The sequence below is a fragment of the Rattus norvegicus genome, chromosome 1, assembly GCF_021556685.1.
Source record: "Rattus norvegicus strain SHRSP/BbbUtx chromosome 1, alternate assembly SHRSP_T2T, whole genome shotgun sequence".
Taxonomy (NCBI): domain Eukaryota; kingdom Metazoa; phylum Chordata; class Mammalia; order Rodentia; family Muridae; genus Rattus; species Rattus norvegicus.
In genome coordinates, this window is record NC_141534.1 from 214,362,118 (window position 1) to 214,384,663 (window position 22,546).

The 22,546-nt window shown below is 51.6% G+C and overlaps 2 protein-coding genes across 23 annotated transcripts in view; one reads left to right on the plus strand and one right to left on the minus strand.

The window, feature by feature from the left end:
• The first annotated feature begins 70 nt into the window (after positions 1-70).
• Ppp1ca (protein phosphatase 1 catalytic subunit alpha) lies at positions 71-3,688 on the plus strand. The gene is made up of 7 exons (NM_031527.1): positions 71-193; positions 652-783; positions 916-1,146; positions 1,651-1,755; positions 2,707-2,930; positions 3,012-3,146; positions 3,247-3,688. Exons 1-7 carry the CDS (start codon positions 139-141, stop codon positions 3,355-3,357), a joined length of 993 nt encoding a protein of 330 aa, NP_113715.1. The 5' UTR covers positions 71-138; the 3' UTR covers positions 3,358-3,688.
• The window catches only part of Rad9a (RAD9 checkpoint clamp component A), a 65,069-nt gene continuing 45,987 nt past the window's right edge, over positions 3,465-22,546 (minus strand). For 2 of the 22 annotated variants that reach the window (XM_087644233.1, XM_087646419.1), the window contains 10 exons: positions 10,383-10,453; positions 9,819-9,947; positions 9,341-9,455; positions 9,160-9,259; positions 5,884-5,993; positions 5,691-5,800; positions 5,552-5,616; positions 5,328-5,465; positions 4,392-4,602; positions 3,465-4,305 (listed from right to left, as the gene is read on the minus strand). In XM_087644233.1, the coding sequence (XP_087500359.1) occupies positions 4,210-4,305; positions 4,392-4,602; positions 5,328-5,465; positions 5,552-5,616; positions 5,691-5,800; positions 5,884-5,993; positions 9,160-9,259; positions 9,341-9,455; positions 9,819-9,947; positions 10,383-10,453 (1,145 nt within the window). In that variant the 3' untranslated portion in view covers positions 3,465-4,209. Of the gene's footprint in view, positions 4,306-4,391; positions 4,603-5,327; positions 5,466-5,551; positions 5,617-5,690; positions 5,801-5,883; positions 5,994-9,159; positions 9,260-9,340; positions 9,548-9,818; positions 9,948-10,382; positions 10,454-10,535; positions 10,657-22,546 lie in introns of those variants that run through there. The other 20 variants (XM_087645776.1, XM_087645595.1, XM_087643595.1 and 17 more) reach the window with 18 other exon arrangements.

Consider the following 22,546-nt stretch of genomic DNA (forward strand, 5'->3'; position numbering starts at 1 on the left):
CGGCCGGCCGAAGAGGCGGGGCGGCGGGCCGAGGGCGGGCTGGGGAGGGCGGAAGGAGAGCCAGGCCGGAAGGAGGCTGCAAGAGGGCGGGAGGCAGGAGAGGGCCCGGAGCTGGTGGGCCGGAGCGGCGGCGCCGCCATGTCCGACAGCGAGAAGCTCAACCTGGATTCCATCATCGGGCGCCTGCTGGAAGGTGGGTAGGGGTAGGGAAGGTGCGCGCGCGCCGAGCCTGGGCCCATCGCCGTCCGGAAGTAGAGCGCGGGCGGGCCCGCCGCTCTCGGGGGCTAGCGTCGCTTGGGCGGGGACAGGCCGTGAGGTTCTATGGCCACGGCAGCCCTCCCTACTCCCTGCGCCTAGGCTTTGGAGCGCGCTCCGAGGCCGGGGACGCTTGAGTGGCCGAGACTCAGGGTGAGACTCCTGCGAAGCTAGCTGGGAAGGGGTTCTGAGGCGAGGAAGCTTCGGTTGACAGGCTGCTGAGCACAGGCGTGTCTCTGGAGGGCCTCCGGGTGGCTAAGGGGTCGTATCTTGCCTTTGAAGGCCTGATGCAAAGGTTTCAGCGGGGGCTCCCTTGCAACAGTTGCTGGTGTTGGGGAGGGGCGCATGACATTCGGTCTGCGAGGTCAGGGTCCCAAGACCCTATTCCGTACCCAGTGCAGGGCTCACGGCCTGGAAAGAATGTGCAGCTGACAGAGAACGAGATCCGTGGTCTTTGCCTCAAATCCCGGGAGATTTTCCTGAGCCAGCCTATTCTTCTGGAGCTTGAGGCGCCTCTCAAGATCTGTGGTAAGCCCTTGCTCAGAACCCCTTAGCTTCCTCAAAATAGCCCCTTACTCCTGCCCCAGTACCTGTGTTTCCGTTGCTGGCCCTGGGTTCAAGTTTACATCTTGGACCTACCTAGTCTTCTCTGGTTCCCAGGTGACATCCATGGCCAGTACTATGACCTTCTACGGCTGTTCGAGTATGGTGGCTTCCCTCCAGAGAGCAACTACCTCTTCTTGGGGGACTATGTGGATCGGGGAAAGCAGTCTTTGGAGACCATCTGCTTGTTGCTGGCCTATAAGATCAAATACCCGGAGAATTTCTTTCTACTACGTGGGAACCATGAGTGTGCCAGCATCAACCGCATCTATGGCTTCTATGATGAATGTGAGTGCTTTGAATGTTGCTGGTTGCCCAGAACTACATTTCCTGCACTTCATGGGCCCCCTAAATTGTTCTAGTGCTGAGAACCCTGATGATGGGTCCTGCAAAGCCCCAACCAAGCTGTCTGTTATCCATGGCACCAAGGAAGGGCCTGGTGAATGGATGTACATGCAGGGCTGCCCGTTTGCTAAAGCTTCCTCCACAGCCCTGCCCGATGACACTTCCCTCTATTGCATCCCTTACTAAGCATTTAGGGTGCATGTTATGAATAAACCAGACACTGAGGTTAGGCCAGACTGGAGTTCAGGTTCTTGTGGACCCAGGTGTTGGAATTCTGGAAGGTAGATGAGGGCAGAGCAAGGAAACTGTAATAAGCTTTCTTTGCCTTCTAGTCTTTGCACTTTGTCAGAGTAACCCACAAAGTACCCTGGAGGAGTGCACAGAAAACTATAGACTGGGTTTTGTGTGGTGGGTGGTCTTCCCTACGAGCCATTTTCTTCTGTGCAGGCAAGAGACGATACAACATCAAACTGTGGAAGACTTTCACCGACTGCTTCAACTGCCTGCCCATTGCAGCCATTGTAGATGAGAAGATCTTCTGCTGCCACGGAGGTCAGGATGGTTGTGGGGTCTGTGCTTGGGCTATATCCTTAGGGGCCTTGGAAAGTTAACAGAACTCTCCTGTTTCCTGGAGTAGCTCTCCTTGAATTTGGCTGTCACTTATTACAGGTCACCCACAGCCCAGTTTGTTTTTGAGACAGGGTTTTTCTGTGTTCTGGAACTCACAAGAGTTCTGGTTATCTCTGCCTTCCAAGTGATGGGACTAAAGGCCTGCACCACCTCACCTGGCTACACACCCCAGTTCGACTGCGCTTTCCTGTTGTGGTATTTAGCATGCTATAGGCAACTCATTCATCTCCTTCCCCCACGGAGGTCTACTCTTTTTTTTTTTTTTAAATATTTATTTTATTTATTATATATGAGTACACTGTAGCTGTCTTCAGATACACCAGATCTCTTTATAGATGGTTGTGAGCCACCATGTGGTTGCTGGGAATTGAACTCATGACCTCTGGAAGAGCAGTCGGGTGCTCTTAACCGCTGAGCCATCTCTCCAGCCCGTACTCTTTGTACTTCTAAAAGCTGAGGGATGGCCAGGTGGCGGTGGCATACAAAGGGAGTTCCCTGGGTTGGGGATTTAGCTCAGTGGTAGAGTGCTTGCCTAGCAAGCACAAGGCCCTAGGTTCGGTCCCCAGCTCCGGGAAAAAAAAATGTTAATACATAAAATATCCAATAAAAAAAAAACTGAAAAAACATATTCCTAAAAAAAAAAAAACAAAAACAAAAACAAAAAAAACAAAGGGAGTTCCCAGACAGCCAAGGCCACATAGAGAAATGGGGCCAGCAGGAATATAATGAACTCTGTTTCCCTAAACTTAAGGAGCCCAAAAGATGAACCCAGCGTTGGTGGGGAAAGTGGAGCTGACCCCTGAGACCTTTCTGGGCATGGGATAGTACCTGCTTTTCGGTGTAAGGAACACTATTCTCACTCTACCACCCCAGGCCTGTCTCCAGACTTGCAATCCATGGAGCAGATTAGACGTATTATGCGGCCCACGGACGTGCCTGACCAGGGCCTGTTGTGTGATCTGCTGTGGTCTGACCCTGACAAGGATGTTCAAGGCTGGGGCGAGAATGACCGTGGAGTCTCCTTTACCTTTGGGGCCGAGGTTGTAGCCAAGTTCCTGCACAAGCATGATTTGGACCTCATCTGCAGAGCACATCAGGTGGGCTAGTGGCCTGGGGCAGGCTGTGGGGATGGCTAGCTGCTTAACTTAAGAGACCAAATGGTTCCTGTCCTTGCCCAGGTTGTAGAAGATGGCTATGAGTTCTTTGCCAAGAGGCAGCTGGTGACACTCTTCTCAGCTCCCAACTACTGTGGCGAGTTTGACAACGCTGGCGCCATGATGAGTGTGGACGAGACACTCATGTGTTCCTTCCAGGTGGGTGTGGGAAGAGATCCTTATGCGCTCCTCCCAGGTGGGTGTGGGGAAGAGGCTGCCTGGCTCAGTGCCAGGACCTGATCAGGGTTCTCTCTTTCAGATCCTCAAGCCCGCTGATAAGAATAAGGGGAAGTATGGGCAGTTCAGTGGCCTGAACCCCGGAGGCCGTCCCATCACTCCACCCCGCAATTCTGCCAAAGCCAAGAAATAGCCTCCATGTGCTGCCCTCTGCCCCAGATGACGGATTATTTGTACAGAAATCATGCTGCCATGGGTCACACTGGCCTCTCAGGCCCACCCATCATGGGGAACACAGCGTTAAGTGTCTTTCCTTTATTTTTTAAAGAATCAATAGCAGCATCTAATTCCCCAGGGCTCCCTCCCACCAGCACCTGTGGTGGCTGCAAGTGGAATCCTGGGGCCAAGGCTGCAGCTCAGGGCAATGGCAGACCAGATTGTGGGTCTCCAGCCTTGCATGGCTGGCAGCCAGATCCTGGGGCAACCCATCTGGTCTCTTGAATAAAGGTCAAAGCTGGATTCTCGCCATGGCCTCTGTCTCCCTCATCCCAGATAGTGGGCCAGCAGTCCTTTGGTACAAAGCCACCGGGGAGGGCAGACAGTGGCTGGACATGGGCCCAGCCAGGGCTAGTCAGGTCTAGAGGCAATTGGGATTCTAAGCCAAGGCCCAAGTGTTAGGACCACAGAAGGGTCTGATGGGAGTTCATGATTGGCAGAGAGCGTGTGTTCAACATTGATCTTTTTTAGAGGCAGGTGAGCCTAAGGAAGCTTAAGTTTCTGGCTCTGACCAGATACTGTAGAGCCTCAAAGTAAGAGGTGAAGAATCTGTCAGGTGATAGCCGGGCACCAGAGTATAGGCTGAGTAAACAGACCAAACATGGTTGCCTAGGTAGCTCTGAAGCAGACAGCCAAGTGGGGCCTACCCAAGGCATAGACCTTTTCTCATGTCCTTTTCTCATGTCCAGAGACTAATGCCCAACTCTGCCTGTGGCTGGGCCTGCTTCTGGTCCGTGAGCCTTTGGACACAGACTTCAGTTTCTCAAGTTCAGCCTTCACCATCACTGTCTTCAGCCAGCACAGGGTTGGGACCCTGGGGGGAATGTATAGGGGCCAGGATGGAGCCAAAGAAAAGTGAACGAAACTGGAAAGAGAATAGAGAAAGCCTAGTTAGTTCTGGAAGCTGCTTCCTTCCTTCCCTCAGTTCCTATCCCAACCTTCAGCTTTTACCTTCTTGGGTGGGGGAGTCCCAGGCACTGTACTAGGCTCAGCTTCCTCCTCTTCCTCCTCTGAGGGAGGGGCAAGGTCATGGGAGGCCTGGGGAACAGGTGGGAGGGAAGTGGAAGGCTGTGCCCGGGAGCTCTCGTTGCCCACGGTGGTTTCCATGGCAATCATGTAACAGTCGATGTCATCATTGGTAAAGTCATCTGAGTGGGGTGTGCTGTAGGCAGAGATAATATCAAGAAGGTACAGAGAAAAAAGGGATACAGAGGCAGGCCCCACTTTGGAGGGCTCAGAGGAGGGCTTGAGGCCTCAAGACTGCTGGTGAGCTTTCAATTTTATTACTTCCTGATTTGGCTGGGAGGATAGGATGCAGGGGTTAAGTGGGAGCTTCCTGGAGGGGGTGGAACTGGAACCCCTTTGATCAGAGTTCAGGTAGGGGCCTGAGGGAGGATCCTGGGGCCAATTTAGCTCAGCTGGGGGAGGAAAGCAACAAGTCCTGTGAACAGGGCCACGTGGGGCCCAATCTCTCACCTTCCCAAGGGATAGGAGCTGGAGAGCTCAGGAGCCCAGGGATATGCTGGGCTGAGAGCCAGACCAAACTTCCTCTGCTTCTACTCTACTGAGCCCAGCCTCCCAACCCACCTGCCCTTCCAGCCACCTGCTTCTCTACACCAGGCGGCTCCCTGCCTCCCAGCAGCTTTCTTTCCTAGTCTGGAAAGAGGCTCAGAGGGGAGGCCTCAGCCAGAGAAGGAAGCCAGCAGGACCTTGGGGATGCCTCTATGGATGGGAGGGGTCTCAGTACAGCTGACCATTAAGGCTGGAAGCCCTGTAGAGGCTGGGCCTGACAGGAAGTATGCATGGGGGAGGTGCAGAAGTGAGAAGTAGCAGGCTCAACCTTAGTGTGCAGAAATGGAGGGAAAGTGAGGTAGTTAGCACCCTTACCTGTGTGGCTGCTTCTGAGGCACTGGCTGATGGGGCTTTGGGGAACACAGGTCCTGGGAACATGAGTCTTGCTCTAAAAGTGTGGCCAAGACAAAGTGGGCATCTAGCAAAGAGTCCTCAACGGTAAAGATGACTGGCCTGAGTGACAGAAAGGCTAACTGGGTTATCCTGCTCTGGGCATCCTAGAGCCCTACTTCCTACCCAGCCTAAAAGCCTGGAATTACCTGCCTGGAACATCAAAGTGGATAGTAAGAGGCAAATTTGCAGACTCTGCAAAGCTCAGGAGCCCCTGGGAAGGAAGAAGCAGGTAGTAAGAGCCTGTGTTTGGCTGAAAAGACCAGGTGACAGCCATAGTAAACTCACCCGAAATTCCTTGAGACAGAAGGTGACAGCTCTCCCTTCTGGGGCATGCAGCTGCTGGAAGTCCTCCTCCCCAATGCTCGTCTCAGTCACCATGGCCTTGCTGGTGCTATCTATGTGGCAGGCACAGAGGAGTTAACATCCTTGAGTCACTCCTAGCTCTTGTGCCCTCCTGGGACAGGTCTAACTCCCTCACCTGCCTCCTCTTCCTGGTAGCTGCGCAGGATGACGCGTCGGCCACGGCCAATGCCCAGGGTCACCTCAGTCAACGCAAGGGGAAAGGACAGAACCGCCTCTGCCAGAACCCTGTGACAAGGACAAACATCGGATGTGCACGAGATGCTTTGCCCACTCTTATGTTACTTGCCTGGTGAGAAGCTCTTAAGGCAGTGGAAGCGCAGACTAAGTAAAACCAAAGCCTAGACACAGCAGAGGGGCAGGCAAGGCAGGTTGCTGTGGGAGCAAAGAGCCTTTTGCTCAGGGACCCAGGAACGAGAGCTCGGAAGTGGGGGAAAGCAAAGCTGGGTACAGGACAACATTGCTGTTAGTCCCAGCTACTTTTTTGGGGATGGGTGGGGGTTGTTTTAAAACAGGTTCTTTACATTTAGCCCTGGCTGACCTCAAACTTAGCAATCCTTCTGGCCTTTTGACTCTACCCCCCCCACTTTTTAAGATTTCTTTTATTTATATGGATATACTGTAGCTGTCTTCAGACACACCAGAAGAGGGCATCAGATCTCATTATAGATGATTGTGAGCCACCATGCAGTTGCTGAGATTTGAACTCAGGACCTCTGGAAGAGCAGTCAGTGCTCTTAACTCCTGAGCCATCTCTCCAGCCCAACTCTACCTCTTAAAAAGAGCTGGGATGGGGTTGGGGATTTAGCTCAGTGGTAGAGCATTTGCCTAGCAAGCGCAAGGCCCTGGGTTCAGTCCCCAGCTCCGGGAAAAAAAAAGAGAGAGAGAGAGCTGGGATTACAGGTGTGCACTATCATACCCAACCCAGGGGCTCAACATATCAACCCAGGGGCTCAACAACACCCTGCACCCATACCCAGAAGTGGAACAGCGATAGGTCTTACTATATAGCTTGAGCTGGTCTTGAACTCACAGAGATCTACCTACCTCTTCTTCCCAATATCAGGGATTAAAGGTGTTGAACACCAACCCAGGCCTTGCCCCCATCTTCTAAGGATTTATAATGCTGAACGTTTATAGAAAAGTAACTCCTAGATTTGCCTCAAGACTATAGTCTTTGGGTTCTGTCCCTAGCATGAGATGGAGGTGGGGTATCTGGCATCTATATTTGAATTTTTTTTTTTTTTTGGTTCTTTTTTTCGGAGCTGGGGACCGAACCCAGGGCCTTGCGCTTCCTAGGCAAGCGCTCTACCACTGAGCTAAATCCCCAACCCCTATATTTGAATTTTTAAAACTTATTTTGTGACTGTGTGTGCTGTGGAGAGAAGAACAGCTCCGACGCTCTGGTGCACATGTGGAGACTAGAAAACCCATGGGAGTCCATTCTTCCACCATGTAGATTCTGGGGATTTAAAACCTGACAACTCAACCAGTCAGGCTAAAAAGAAACAGGCTTAACTGCTGAGCCACCATCCTGACTTCTATATTGAAACTATATGAGGAAGAGAAGCAGTTAGGGCTGGGAATTTAATTTAGCTCAGTGGTACAGAGTACCCAGCAAACACAAGGTCCTGGGTTCTGTTGCCAGTATTTAGGGGGGAAATAGCCCCTCCAAAAAGGAACTCTTATCACTATTAACAGACCCTGGGGAAGATGACACTGGGACCTGAAGGGACTTCAGTCTGAGAAATGAGTGGGACCTTGGGCTACTTGCATGCAGTGTCCAGCACAGGCAGGGGATGCTGGGAGAACCCACTGCATTCTGGGCTTCAGTGACCACCTTAATGTCAGCTGGAACACTCTCCTTGCCATGCCTTGTCTTGACGTGGGCTGTCGGGCTGTGCAGCAGCCCTCCTAGACTCCAGCTTCTTTGCCCAGGTCCTTCCTTTGGCCCAGAGTCTAGAGCCCTGGCAGTTAGGAAGAAGCCACTATAAGAGGAATATAACACTACCCGGCTGGAGAGATAGCTCAGTGGTTAAGAACACCCAACTGCTCTTCCAGAAGTTGTGAGTTCAATTCCCAGCAACCACAAGGTGGCTCACAACCATCTGTAATGGGATCTGATGCCCTCTTCTAATGTGTCTGAAGATAGGGACAGTATACTCATACATTAAATAAATAAATCTTAAAAAAAAAAAAAAAAGAGGGACACTACCAGAAGAGTGAGAGGTCAGAGGGCTTTGAAACTGTGACACAGGGTCAAGGACAGGCTGTCAGGGTTATTCAGGTCATACAAGAGATCTGCAGGGGGCTGGAGAGATGGCTCAGAGGTTAAGAGCACTGTCTGCTCTTCCGGAGGTCCTGAGATCAATTCCCAGCAACCACATGGTGGCTCACAACCATCTACAATCAGGTCTGGTGCCCTCTTCTGGCCTGCAGGCATACATGCAGGCAGAAAGCTGTGTGATGTATACATAATAAATGTTTAAAAAAAAAAAAAGAGATCTGCAGGCAGGTCATAGGTTCTCTCTAGACAAGCAGAGCAGGCCTCTGGGATACACAAGGCAGGACCCACAGTCAGTGGGAATGGCGAGAGACAGCAGCTTCTGTTCTTGAAGAGCAAGGTAAGCGATGTGTGGCCTTGACACAGAAACCCCGAGTTTCCGCCTTAGAGGCAAAGGTGCTTTTGTGTTGTGTGAACGTGCATGGGCAGAGGGCAGAAGACATGCTCAGTGCTGCTGCTTCTCAGGTGCTGCCCATCTTGGTGTTTGGTTTGGTTCCTTTTTTTAAAGACAGGGTTTCTCTCTGTAGCCCTGCTTGCCTGCCTGCCTGCCTGCAACTTGCTTTGTAGACCAGGCTGTCCTCACAGAAAACCACTGCCTTGCTAAGTGCTGGGATTAAAGGCGTGCACCGCCGGCCAACTGACATTACACATTCTTATCTAAGCGAGGACTCGGAACAGGCACCCATGCTTGTACATCACACATTTACTGAGTTATCTCCCCAGCATATGCACCCTTTTTTGAGACTGTCTCATAATACCTAGGCTAGCCTAGAAACTCACTGGCCTTGAAACTTCTGACCTTCCCACCTCCATCCAGAGGTGGGAAGCCCCACCTTGCTGCCACAAGGCGCTCTAGGAAGAGTTAAGTGCCCTCTGTATACACATGCAGCCTCAGAAGACAGGGCCCAAGCTGATGTCCCAACAACTCAAGAGGAAATAAACTGAGCCGAAATACCTGTCCACCATCACCCTGTAAGGCCGAGTGAACGCCAAGCCTAGGTTCCCCACTCGCCATCCTCATCTCATTCTGAGAGTGAGATATCCTAGAATAACACTTAAGGCCCCAAAGGTGGGAGAGACTCAGGTGAAGTCCGAAGCAGGCATGCTCACCGTGCTGGGGTGCGGAGTAAGTGGGGGCATGAGGCTGGGTCGAAGACAGCCTGCAGGGATTCACAGTCCTGGAAGGAGAGGTTGTGTGTCTTCTTGACCCCTGGATAGGGGAAATGGTCTCAGTGGGCTTGACAGCCTTCACTCCACTCCCCCACTCTTAGCTGGCCAGCTGCCTGCTCACCATATTTGCAGTGAAGCTGGACCACCAGGTGGCTGTTGCTGCCACTGAGGGAGATGCAGCACTTCTCCACAGTCTTCTCCACCGTTGCCAGAGAGCGGAAGACGGACAGGAAGGACTGGGCAGGGTAGGACATCGGCCTGGCACTCTGCTTCCATGGACCAGCTCTACATCCCATGTAGGCCCTGGTCCATCACTGGCCCAACAAAGCTGTGAAAGGGGGCTCCCACTGCATGCAGGATGTCTGCACATTACCAGGCTTGTCCATGCTGTTCTCTTTGCTGGGAAGGGCTGCTAAACTTTTCTTGACCAACCTGAATGTCACCACCCTCTCCAGTGCTCTTATAACCCTCTAGAGTCTAAACATCTCGACCTCACTGCATTTTGCATGGACTAGCTCCCATATGAGACTAACTCCCTAGTCATCATTTACTGAGTACCTGACACAGGCACAGCTGTGGATGCTTCAGGTGGTCCTTACCTTCATCAGGATCTTACAGCGCAGCAGATCCTGACCAGGGGAAGCTTCCTGGTATTGCTGGAAGAAGAGGGGGGCAAAGAGGAAGCAGGCATAGGCAGAACGGGAAGAGTTCACAGTCCGTAGGGAGAGCTGAGGCACAAAAAGCAGGGAAGATAATAGTCAGGGGCCACGTCAGGCTCACTAAATGCCCTGCATTTCATCCAGCGGCAGTTCTCTTCCATCGCTTCCTAATGAAACTCCCCTTCCCTTTCTGTGTGGCAAGACCTTCTTGCATGTAGATCTCCCAGTCTTCCGCGGCTCAGGGTCTGCCATGCTTGTTTTTCCCTTAAGTTACTTTAGCCCCACCTTGCCTGCCACAAGGCGCTCTAGGAAGAGTTAAGTGCCCTCTGTATACACATGCAGCCTCAGAAGACAGGGCCCAAGCTGATGTCCCAACAACTCAAGAGGAAATAAACTGAGCCGAAATACCTGTCCACCATCACCCTGTAAGGCCGAGTGAACGCCAAGCCTAGGCTCCCCACTCGCCATTGAATCGGCCCCCATCCCTGCGTCCCAGTCTCTTACCCCGTCCTTCAAGGGTTCCAGATAGAGCTCGTCCCCGATTCGGGATAGCGAATGGACAGCCTTTCCCAGCACTACGGAAGGAGAGCAGAAAGTGGTTAGGGGGACTCCAGGGGCTTGCTCACATGGTCTGCTGCAAAGCAGGTCTAAACTTACCCTTCACGTTGCCCCCAGTGATCAGGCACTTCATGGTACATAAACACTGAGGCCGAGCTTGTTTTACAACCAGACCGGGACGGGATACAACCCACAACGAGTCCCAGCAGCTACTAGGAATGCCTAAAGTTCTCTTCCCGCGCACCGTCCCCTCCCCGCCGCCAGCCTGGCCTCCGCTTCCTTATTGGTCCACCCGGGGTTCCTCCGTCACGTGAGAAAAACGTTCCTAAGCTCGGCGCCACGTGATTCAGTCGTTTCCTTGGGTGTGGCCTGGGTCACGTGACTACGGAGGGAGCGCTCCTGCGTCCTTCATCGGGTCTGGCTTTCCCACCCTGCAGAGTTCTGCTGCTCCACCGGGCTCCCACATTAGATGCAGTTCCGAGGAGCAAGGTGCCTGCACCAAGGATCGAGTTCTGGACCAGAGTCCGAACATGGGAAGAGTAGACCCTCTGGAGTCACTAACTTTAGTGTGTGGGGTTACAGGGTCAAGGAAAGTTCGCGCTCAATCAGGGCCAGGGATGATTCTGTTGTGGCAGCAACCACCAGCTCCCCTCAAAAAAAAAAAAAAAAAAAAAAATTAACGTAACTTGCTTCAAGAACCATGAAAAGAGGCTGTTCATTCTGATTTCAGGATCCTTCACTGACCTTCATAAATACACGGAAAGATCAGAAGGTTCTGGGACAGAAAAGGGTAGAAGGATGGGTCTGTCAGAAGCAGAGGCACAATGGGGTAGGACCATATGGCTGGGTGGAGTGTCCCGAGCCTTGAGCCCGTCAGGGCTGAAGGGATGAACTGGGAAGTCGTGGAAAGGCTTAAGCACTACACGTAGTTTGTGTACACGTTACCAATTACCCAGACAGTGTCAAGGATGAGGGCTATCAGCTGGGATGCATTCAACTTTCTCTGGGTTTTAGTTACTTCAAGTGTGAAAAGAACAGCCTAGAGCAACACTTGCATTTCCCTGCTGTGTCCTGTGGGTTAACGGGAAGTCTGTATTAGTTATCTAACTCCTCTTTTTTAGGCTCCTCTCCCTCTCTAGCTTCTCCTTTCTTAAAGCCTCCGGGGAGGAGACTGCTTTCCCATTCCACATCCAAGGCAACCAGTGTGAGCAACATAGAGGCGTCCAGTTCACTGTTAGACTGGAGTTAGCTGTTAGCATCCTCTCCTCCTCATCTGATCAGTTCTTCAGTGGATTCTGATTACTTTGTTACCAAACAGACGGCAAAGTGGCCCTCCTTGTCTCCACTGTCCTCAGCGATCTGCCTCCACCAGCTTAACTCTCCAAAGTCTGGTCTCTTAATCTGGAACTTTCAGGATCCAGGTCCCACATGTCTTCACTGTATCCTACCTCTGATCACCTATCTCCAAAGTCCTGTCAGGCCCTTGGCTGTCACTCTGGCTGCTTCCAAGGCTGTGGCCTGCTTTTCCCATGCTGGCTTCTCTTCCTAGGCTCAACAGCAAAGATTCCCTCGGCACAGAACACTCCATGGTGCCTATCAGTTTTCCTGTGTTTAATACTTGTGCTCCCTGCTGTTGTGGCTACTACACGTGGGCTGGAACTGCATCAGTTTTGTCTGTTGCTCTGTCTTGTGTGCGTCACACACAGCTTAGGATCAATAAATAGGTGTTAAGCCAGGTATGGTGGCTCATGCCTATAATCCTACCACTAAGGACTTTGAGAATTTGAGATGCCAGCCTGGGCCACATAGCAAGACCCTGTCTCGGAAAAAAAAAAAAAAAAAGAAAAAAAAAGAAAGAAAGAAAGAAAAAGAAAAAAAGGAGGGCCTAAAGAGATGGCTCAGCTGCTCTTCCAGGGGACCTGAGTTCAGTTCCCAGCAACCACATGGTGATCTGATGCCCTCTTCTGGCATGCAGGTGTACAGATAGAGCACATACAATAAGTACATCTTGAAAAGAAAAGAACGAAGTTGAATATGTGGCACAGTTAAGCCTGACTGCTTCAAGCCACCCTCCACCCTGTGCCCACAGTGCCCCCATTCCTGATAATTCTACTCTTCCCATACTTAGCCTCCCAAAATGTAACTATAGGCATGGTCGCATAGGTTTGTAATCTCAGGGTCTTGGGAGGCTGAGGTAGAAAGACTGAAAATTCAAGAGGAGGAGGGTTAAAAAAAATAAAATTCAAGGGATTTGAATTTGGCTCAGAGATTAAGAGCACTGACTGCTCTTCCAGAGGTCCTGAGTTCAAATCCCAGCAACCACATGATGGTTCACAACCATCTGTAATGGAATCCGATGCCCTCTTCTGGTGTGTCTGAAGACAGCTACAGTGTACTCATAGACATAAAATAATAAACAATTCTAAGAAAAAAAGGACAATTCAAGGCCTGTTGAGATTAGAGAAAGTTCAAGGTGAGCCAGGGCTGGTGGGGGTGGGGCATGAGATGCTTGCAATCCGGAGGACGTGAGCTCTACAGCCATCATCCACGGCAGAGGAAGACTCCTGAAAGCTGTCCTCTGACTTCCCCAAGTGCTGGCAATCTCAAACACACTAACAATAGATGAAAGAAAAAATAAAGGGCTAGAATGTAGCTCTAAGTACAGCACTTGCCTGACATTCAAAAGCCCTGAGTTAAACTACACCTGATGGGCATTCATTTAATTCCAGCAGAGGCAGAGGGCTGTACAGTGAGTTCCTGGGCAGCCAGAGCTACACAGAGAAACACTGTCTCAGAAACAAGCAAGCAAACACATGCGCTGGGTCAATCCCTAGCCCTGGGTCATTCCTTGTGCTGCTTGTTTCTTCCTCTAAAGATATCCTCCCATCCTATCCAGGACTGGGTGAGACATTCAAACACCCCCTACTTCCTCCCCTGCCTCCTGCCTGAGCAGCCAGTCTCAACAGGAGACAGAAGGCAAGGCTCCCTGGAATCAAAGAGAGGCTGTTGGATTAGCCTGTCTCTGTCCCTGACGTGCTGGGTGTAAGACGCTCCACCTGAGGTCCGAGGTCGTACATACTAGGAAAAGGGGATACTCTGGAGTGGTCACCCTCCTGCTTCCTTGCTCAATGCCAGAACCGTCTGTAGTACACGGAATGGGGAAGGACAGGGAACAGGATGCTCACCCTGGCCCCCTCCAACCTGACACTTAGATCCTGAGGGGCTCCTCTGTGGTGTAATCCTGGGGGAAAAACTCTCCTAGGTTGTTTCCCCATCCTATTCCTGGACTGTAAGTCTAGTAGGGAGCTTTTCAGTCCACCATTCTGTCTTGCAGTTGCAGACCCAGTCGTGCCCGAGAAGCACAGTAAGAGAGAAAGAGCTGGAACCCATGGATGCTATGTTGGGTGAGAGGTGGACTTGGGTCCATCCTGAAAGCAGAGCAAAGTGTGACTCCAGCTCCCCGTGTAGACGGCCTGGGACAAGTCAGGCCCCTCTGCATCTCCATTTCTCCCTCACATGCAGCTGGAAGAGATGGTGAGATGACCCCTCAGGATTCAGACCCCACTTACGGTGTTCACCTCACCCCATGTTGGAGGCAGCTTCCCACAGACGTTCATCTATGTAAATGCAAGTGTATCTGGGATGGCGATGAAGACTGGTTGCCACTTCAAATCCTCAGAATCTTTCTCTGTCAGGGATCCCTTCCTCTCAAGTGCCACTTCTCCCCAGCTGGTTAGGGCTGAATCACAGGAAATTGCACAGTGGGTGCAATTTTCCAAGTTTGGGACAAAGACAAGATAAAGCCCCCTAATCTCCAAGTACAGTGTGTAGGTGCTACAAGGGAGAAGGACAGAAGGATGCTGGGAGAGGAGAGGAATGCTGGGGGAAGAGAGCCTCCTCTAGAACAGCATGTCCAGGTTAGGCATTTACCTGAAGACCTGAGGGAGGGTCCTGCAAAGTGAGGGTCAAAGCTCTGTGGCTGGGGTGGGAGGGTCCCACAGGGACTGTGACTGGAGACAGCTGACAAAGAACAAGGGCTCACCAGTCAGTGTGAAGCTGCACCTTGGAGAAAGTCAGGAATCTGTGACTCTGGGAATATGCTGTCACAAAGGCTTATCAGGAGGGCTTTGTCACTTTGTGGTGTGTCCTATGCAGTCTTACTTATAGATGACACAAGTAAAGAACGGAAATGCAGAAGGGTTTGTGGAGTCGGGGTTCACTTGGGTTTGTCTTGATTTAGGCTGTAGATATGGCATTTGTGTGCGTATTCTGGGATAACCATGTAGACATGACAGCTCTGAGCTGTTGGGGCACTGGGAAGGGACAACACCATTTGGACTGCCTGTGATGCATGTTTAGCACACCAGGTGCTACCAGCCCCCGCTGCCAAGCCCTGCCCAGGTTTCTTGTTCCCTGGCATCTGTCCCATCACTCATAACAATGTCTGGCACATCGCATTAGTTTCATGCATCTATGCTGAATACCTGAAGAGTACATATTCAAAACCTTGGCAGGATTTGAACTGACGTTGTTTGCTGACACACAGTGAGGTCTAGGTGCCAGGTCTGCCTGGGTCTGAATCCTGGCTCTGTCATGAGTTGTGTGAAAATGGGCATTAGGCTGATGCTCTCTTTTTTTTTTTTTTTTTTTTTCGGAGCTGGGGACCGAACCCAGGGCCTTGTGCTTGCTAGGCAAGCGCTCTACCACTGAGCTAAATCCCCAACCCGCTCTTTTTTTTTTTAAGATTTATTTATTGTTTGTATGTGAGTACCCTGTCATTGTCTTCAGACACACCAGAAGAGGACATCAGATCTCATTACAGATGGTTGTGAGCCACTGTGTGGTTGCTGAGAATTGAACTCAGTACCTCTGGAAGAGCAGTCAGTGCCCTTAACCATCTCTCCAGCCCCATAGACTGGTGTTCTTAAAGTCTGAATTTTCTAATGTATAGACTGGAAGTACTCAGGGTCACTTCTTTGAGAAGCTACTGTGCACATGTATCTAGTTCATGTGTGCAAAGCTCTTCCAATCTGCTGCTGCAATGATGATGGTGTCCTGCCTCCTTTATCTGTGTAGTTCATCCTTACTGTAGCCAAGCACCAGAAGGGGCAACAGAGCAGACCATCAGATTAGTTCAGGAAGAAGGGATCCTGGAGGAAAGTCTCCCCAGTATAAAGGTATAGAGAAAGGCATGGAGCCCACAGGCTGGAGAACCTTCTATGACTGTGTCTGGGACAAAAGGAAGAATCAGCCTTTGAGGGCAGCTAAGAAGGCGGGCTGCTGCTGCTGCTGCTGCTGCTTTGAGCCACCATGTGGTCCTTCCATTCTGGACTTTCACTGGTCCTTAGCCTCCAGAGTTGGGAGAATGGTAGTGCTTATGTCTGTCAAAGTCTGCTGGAGGCTCCCATGAGATAAAGATGTGGCCACACACCAGACACGCAGACACGAAGCACACATGAGAGATCAGGTCTTTTCAGTCTGCAGGGCTGGAGGTAGAGGGAAGATGGAATGGAATTTTTCAAACCCACAGAGAGATGGAAAGGGGGAAGCTCAGCTTGTTCACCAAAACCTGGCATGCTGGAGTTACAGGGCCCCCTTGGAGTGCAAGTGAGGTAAGTTTAGGACAAATCAAAGGCAGCGTGCTTCACCCAGCAGGGGAGGACACCGATGGAACTCATTACCCCAAGATGTGGTCCCGGTTGGAAATATAAATAGCTTCACAAAAGGTTTAGATAAATCCGTGGATGACAGCTCCATTCATGAGTTAGAAAGGGAAAGAGGCTGTTTGGGGGCCCCCTGGGCAGGCATCAGGGAGGCGACCTGACCTCCCTAAAGACCACCCCTTGGGGTCCTGTTAAAGACAGTACTATGGACACAGGGATTCCAGAAGGCAACTTTGGCATTTCTGTGGACCAGGGTGTGGCCTGAGTCCCCTGTCTCCTGAATGTCCCCAACATTTTACCAGCCGCTGCTGGGGAGGCATGGACCTCAATCAGCTCTAGGGAAAGCAGTTCGGCCAGGCTGTCCCCCTATGGGACCAGCAGAGGGAGACAGACACCACATCCAGTTCCAGAGCCCAGGGCAAATCCAGGGTGGCTGGCCTGACCCTGGGTCAAGCATGCATCTGTGGGTACCAGTCTTGAGCCCTGCCTTATTCTAGGTCCCATAGGGGAAATAGCAAAAACCCTAGGTGTCATCCTAGGGTTTGCTTGTGGGCATGGAGGTGGAAAGAGGCCGTCAGGGATATAGGGACAGAACGGCTAAGGGGCCTCTCACTAAAGGCAGAGCTGCTTTAGAGCTGAGCTGCCTGCCTCTATGATCTTAAGCAAGTTGTACAATTTGGCTTCAAGCTGGTGGATCTGGGCCTCCACTCTACCCAGTGCAGGGGATCGAACTCAGAACCCTGCTTGTGCATGCTCAGTCACTGAAAATCCCAGTCTGAAATTTCTGATAACAAAAAAACCTGATGGGGGCTGGAGAGATGGCTCAGCGGTTAAGAGCACTGACTGCTCTTCCAGAGGTTCTGAGTTCAAATCCCAGCAACCACATGGTGGCTCACAACCATCTGTAATGGGATTCGATGCCCTCTTCTGGTGTGTCTGAAGACAGCTACAGTGTACTCATATACATAAAATAAACAAATCTTAAAAAAACAAAACAAACAAACAAACAAAAAACCTTGATGAATCTGTCCAGAGTCCTCACGAGTCGGAGGTTGAGGAAAGGCTGGCCCCGGGCACCCTAGTCTGCACTGGAGCCTCATAGCAAGCTTCCCACTTGTCTAGTCAGTATTAAAGTCACCTTTCCATGTGGCCCTGGAAGGCAGGCTGTGTCTGGTCCACATTGGGCAGTGAGATACACAGCAGCTGCTTTGGGAAGCCTTTGGGAGGTAACAGGATGGCACAGACATGGGTACTAGTTCCTTCCCAGGCCTATACTCTTCTGTTGGCCATGCAACTTTCTCTGACCAATCAGAGAGGTCTTCCAAGCTCCACAGCCTTCCCTACCTCTCAGCCCCTATCTCATCATCATTGTTTTGTTCCGGGACAGGACCTTATAGCCCTGGCTCACACGATGTGCCCACGACATGCCCATCATTACCATTTTTTTTTTTTTGGTTCTTTTTTTCGGAGCTGGGGACCGAACCCAGGGCCTTGCGCTTCCTAGGCAAGCACTCTACCACTGAGCTAAATCCCCAACCCCCCATCATTACCATTTTGTGTAGATGCTATTTGTCTGTCTGCAGAGCTGGGGACCAGACTCTGGGCCTCATGTATGGTAAGGAAGCACTCTGACACTGAACTCCAACACCAGCTCCTGATCCTATTGTACTTATGCAGATACTCTCTTAGGGACCAACCACAAGGACCTGAGGACATGGAAGAGTAAAGGGGATAGTGGCTTCCCCAAGGTCATGTAAGTAAAAGAGGAACATATTCTCTCCTCTGTCACTAAGCCTCTTCATCAGTTCATTGTTGATGGTCTCAGGGAAAGTGGCTATCTCTGACTCTTGGCCTGGACAGCCTGGAGAGACCTGAAGGGAGGATAGTGGGGAGAAGGGAAGGGTGAAGGCGGGAGGAGCCAGCAGTGACTCAGCAGGGCAGGATAAGGATCTCCCAGCCCAGGGAGAGGTAACCCCACTCCTCTGCCAGGGGAGACAGAGTCACAGAGCCTGCAGCATGGGTTGGCCAGGGCAATGGAACATCGTGGGAGAATGGCAAGGACAGCTCTTGGCAGGCAAAGGAAGTCAAGCACCTGGGGGTATCCCTTCTGCTCGTCTGCCCACACCCATCACCCAGACACCCCATGGAAGACAGATAAAGCCATGGTGAGGCAGAGGGGAGACAGCCAAGGAACCACATAGCTGTACAGTGCAGGTGAGTCTCAGCTTCCTCCCAGTTCCAAGGGGGAAGTGGGGTGGGGTGTCCTTTGGGGAAGCTTGAGCTGGGCCAGGTATGGGTGGGGGAGCCAGGGCAGGGCAGGGAAGTTGCTGAGGTGAGAGGAGCCCTCTGCCCCTGGGGTTTCCGCTGACATCAGGGCCAGCTCAGGGTGAGGCAGGGCCCTCTGGGCTGGAGTGTGTTGGAGGAAAAGGGAAAGCACCAGACAGCTTTCCTATCCTCAGCCTCCTCCTGCCCTCCTCACACCACTGCAGGAATTTTTGGTACACTGTGTAGAACACTCCCAAGGATATTTGGATTGAACCCCTGAAGCTATCCAGGGAATCTCTTTGTGGACCAGTATAGAAGGAAGCCCCTTTCTTGCTGCTTTAGTAGATGACTTTAATGCTCACTGTGTGGCTTCAAGCTCCCTCCTAATGGAATCCAGAATCTACCCGAGGTTTTCAGTGTTCTTAGGATCTGCCTCTCTTGGACACAGGAGGGCGATGCTAAGGCACCTGGCGCAGCTTACAGTGCTACATGTGGCAGAGGGGCCAAAATTCTACTGCTCCAAGTACTAGAATAATCTGTACATGTCTCAAGGAACACCTTGGTATCTTGAAGGACCCCTTTGCCCACAACCACAGACCTCATAGCCAGGGGACTCAATAAAGTTTTACAACACAAAATGTGCCCTCAGCATCTTCTCTGTGGAATCCTCTCAAGGCAGTCTCCAGGTTGGTACCTGCATAGTATAGTTAAATGGACATAGTCCCTGAGGTCACACAATGCTGGGTCCTCATCCCTGTTCTACCCTGCAGTCTGGTGTAGTATAGTGGAGTGACTTCACCTGCTTCCTTCTCATTTAAGGACAGGATCTATATCACAGGGTTTCTGCAAAGATAAGATCAAAGGACAGAGATGGCCTGAAGAGGAGGACTACTGCCTCTGAGGAAAGGGTGCTCAGTGTTTTAAAGGGCTATTGTAATCTTTAAGCCAAATAACCATCAAGAAGAGAAGACTTAGCACTCAAGAAGCAGAGGAAGGTGGCTCTGAATCTCTGAGTTTGAAGCCAGCCTGGTCTACAGAGTGAGTTCCAGGACAGCCAGGGTTATACAGAGAAACCCTGTCTCAAAAAACAAAAACAGAACACAACAAATAAAGCTTGACTAGGCTGAGGAGTCATTCCTGCCTTCCCTATGTATACCTGGGCCAGCCTCTGTCATTCCACCCACAGCCCCTTAAGGCTCCTCTATTTTTCCTTAGTAGCCGGCATGGAGAAGGCCCTTAAGAGAATGTCTAGTGACCAATGAATTAAAAAATGTCCCTACACCCTCTGTAGGCTTGTCCAAGCCCTTCCTGATCACCTGTCAAGAGGAAACAAGAATTGGGACCTCCTTAGGCCAGGACCTCGTCAGTGCCAAAAGCTGTATCAAATACAGTATTTTTGGGGTACCTAGAGAGCTCCCTCCCGTGACAGTTCTAAGATAAAAGAGGAAAGGGAGACAGAGGGAAAGAAGAAAAGGGCGGGATTATAGCCAGTGCCTAAGCTAATATCCAGTTACTTTTAGTTCTTCCTTGGAGAGCAGTTTGGTTGCCAGTGCTGCCCCTCACCCATCACATTTCTTGGGTCTACTTGCCATCCATCGGTAGCCTGCTACCTGGAAGGTCAAAGGAGGTAGCAGCATTGACTCACTGAATTCCTGGAGAAGGAGGGTAGACGAGGTCAAACCCCAGGTACCCTGAGTTGCAGTCTCACTCCCACCCTGCCTGCAGCTGCTTCTGGGAGCTGTGTGGCTGATGCCCAGTGGACTCTCCTACTGTGGCTAGTGATGGCATTTAATAAGTGTCTCCAAACCCAACTTCTTGAAGGCAATATTGGGATTTCCTCTTCTGTTTATTACAAGACAGAGTATCCTAATAGAAGCTGAGAAAGCAGCCTAACAGGATCTCACAGGACAAAGAGGATGATTCTCTCTCTCTTCCTGAGAATGCTTATCTGGAGCTGGGGGTGGTATCTAGTTTCTCCTGCAGTCTCTCCCCTACCCCCACTCCCAGACGCTTGGGAGTTGGAAGGGCCCTGACCAGGTTCTGAGAGCCAGCAAGGGTAAGGAAGGGAGAACAGGAGCTTCATCAGCTCCTCAGCTGAAAACCAGAAGACAGCACCTGCCCTGCCCCACCCTGCTCCACAGAAACCCTGGGGGGCTCTCCTGATTCACTTTCCTTTCTTCCTTCTCCCCCAAATTCCAGCAGCCCACCCCTATTGGGGATTTGGCAGGAGGCAGTCTTTACTCTGGCCCCCACCCCACCCCAACTGGCAGCTTCTAGCTTGCTGCCTTTGCCCAGACATGGCAGAGGGGCACTGGCAGCTTGGAGATGGAGTTGATTTTCCCTTTGGCACTGTAGGAGTTGGGGGGTGGCCCCCACTGTGTGAGGGGAGAGGGCAGAGAGGCAAGTCCAGACATGGGGCTATGGGAGAATTTGACTTTCCTAGAATGTGGGGTCACTACATTAAGAATCAAAAAGCAAACAGGGAGCCCCAGGAACCATATGTAAAGCCAGTTGTCCTGCTCCCTCCCGACCTGGGCTGGATCTGCTGGGAACAAGTGCCCACAGTTTCTGCAAGTCAATGTCTTTCGAGACACAGCTGGGTAGAGTAACCCCATAGACCCTTCCCTTCAGTAACTACAGCTTTCCTCATTCTATTTGTCTCTCTGTGTCTCTTCCCAGATCCTTCACCTTTCTCCTTTCTTTCCTCTCCCCCTCAGCCCTCCTTACTTCTCTCTTCATCGAGGCTGTTCCCCCTGACTCAGCAAGGTGCTTTATAAGGTGCTGAGGGGCTCAGCCAAATCCAAACCACATTGTCTGCAAAGCCTTTCCACCAGGGGCGAGCTGTGGAACTGCACAGCCCAAGCTGGGCTTTCAAGCTGCTCCTTCCCTTCTTGCTCCCTTCAGAAGGGGTCGTAGATGCCAGAGGGACCTCCTGGTCCACTCTGGGTCAGTCACTTGTGGGCATCTGCCTTCTTGACCTTGGCAAGCGCATCAAGAGATAGTTAGGCTCATTGGCCAAGAATGTCATTGAAACTCCAGAGCCCTGGCTGGTGGGGGCTGGGAGGTGGGGGAGGAAGGTCTAAGCACTTTTCACAGGGCCCCTCCAAGGCCCTTTTCATCAGAACAGCGACTGATGCTCTAGGAGCCCCTGCCCCCACCCAGACCAGCTCTCCGTTCTCAGCTTTTTCTACTTGTTCAGAAGGGGGGGGGTGAGGGAGAGAGAAAGGAAGGGGGGCGAGGGAGAGAGAAAGGAAGGGAGAGAGGGAAAAAATAGAAAGAAATAACCAACAACAAAGTCTGTCCCACTCCAGTGAGGTAATTGAAAACAAACTTCTTCCCCACCCCCCCACCCCCCCACCCCAGTTCTCCAGTGCAGAAAAGGGAAGTGCTGCCCTGGGAAACCAGCACTAGCCATGACTGATGCCTACTCTGACCCACAGGCTGGAGGGGCTGTGCTAGACTGGCAGAGTGCCCTCCTTCCCCAGGGGTACCAGCAGAAGTGGGGGGTGGATATCTCATGCCATTCCAGAGACAGACATCACCTTCCAGGTCTGGCTGCCACCCGTATCTGCCCCTGTTGAGACTACAGACAAACAACTATATTAGCAACTTATCAGATGACCTAATTGATGGTATGCTTCTACAAGAACCCAAGATTGGGGACCAAATGACTGTCCCCCAAGAAAAATCACAAAATGGGGCTGTCTCCAAGCCCCAGATGACAGCTGCTTCCTCTGCACTAGCTCTCTTGCTCACTCGCTCTCCCTGGCAGCCCTTTGGAGAGGGAGGAAGGAGGAGGAAAGGAGACCCTCCTGGGAGGGTCTAGGCTTATGGGTCCCCTAGGTCTCCCACTCAGAAAGTCCCAACCCAGGCCTGAGGGGAAGGAGGGAGAGTGCTCGTTGCCAAACCACCCCTACCTCACCACCGGAAAAACCAACAACCCAAAACCCCAAAGGGAAGAGGATGCCAAATGTCTCGATGGGGAAGCATTTCACAAACGGGATGCTAGGTCTATCCATGGCCTTGAATCTTCGAGTTCCCGCTGAGTCACCCGTGAAGCCTCTGGTGTTGAAACTGGTCCGGTGCCTTGTGCTGATTAATGAATTACAAATCCCCCACCCATGTGCACTCTCCCTGGTCACTGGGAAGAATGAAAACCCTTGTGAACTTGACTGAGAAGCT

What these genes read in the sequence shown, in the direction of transcription:
- Ppp1ca (NM_031527.1), top strand. Translation starts at nt 139, where the DNA reads ATGTCCGACAGCGAGAAGCTCAACCTGGATTCCATCATCGGGCGCCTG. An exon ending in GATCTTCTGCTGCCACGGAG is followed by an intron (nt 1,756 to 2,706) that starts GTCAGGATGGTT and finishes CTACCACCCCAG; the next exon opens with GCCTGTCTCCAGACTTGCAA. An exon ending in CACTCATGTGTTCCTTCCAG is followed by an intron (nt 3,147 to 3,246) that starts GTGGGTGTGGGA and finishes TCTCTCTTTCAG; the next exon opens with ATCCTCAAGCCCGCTGATAA.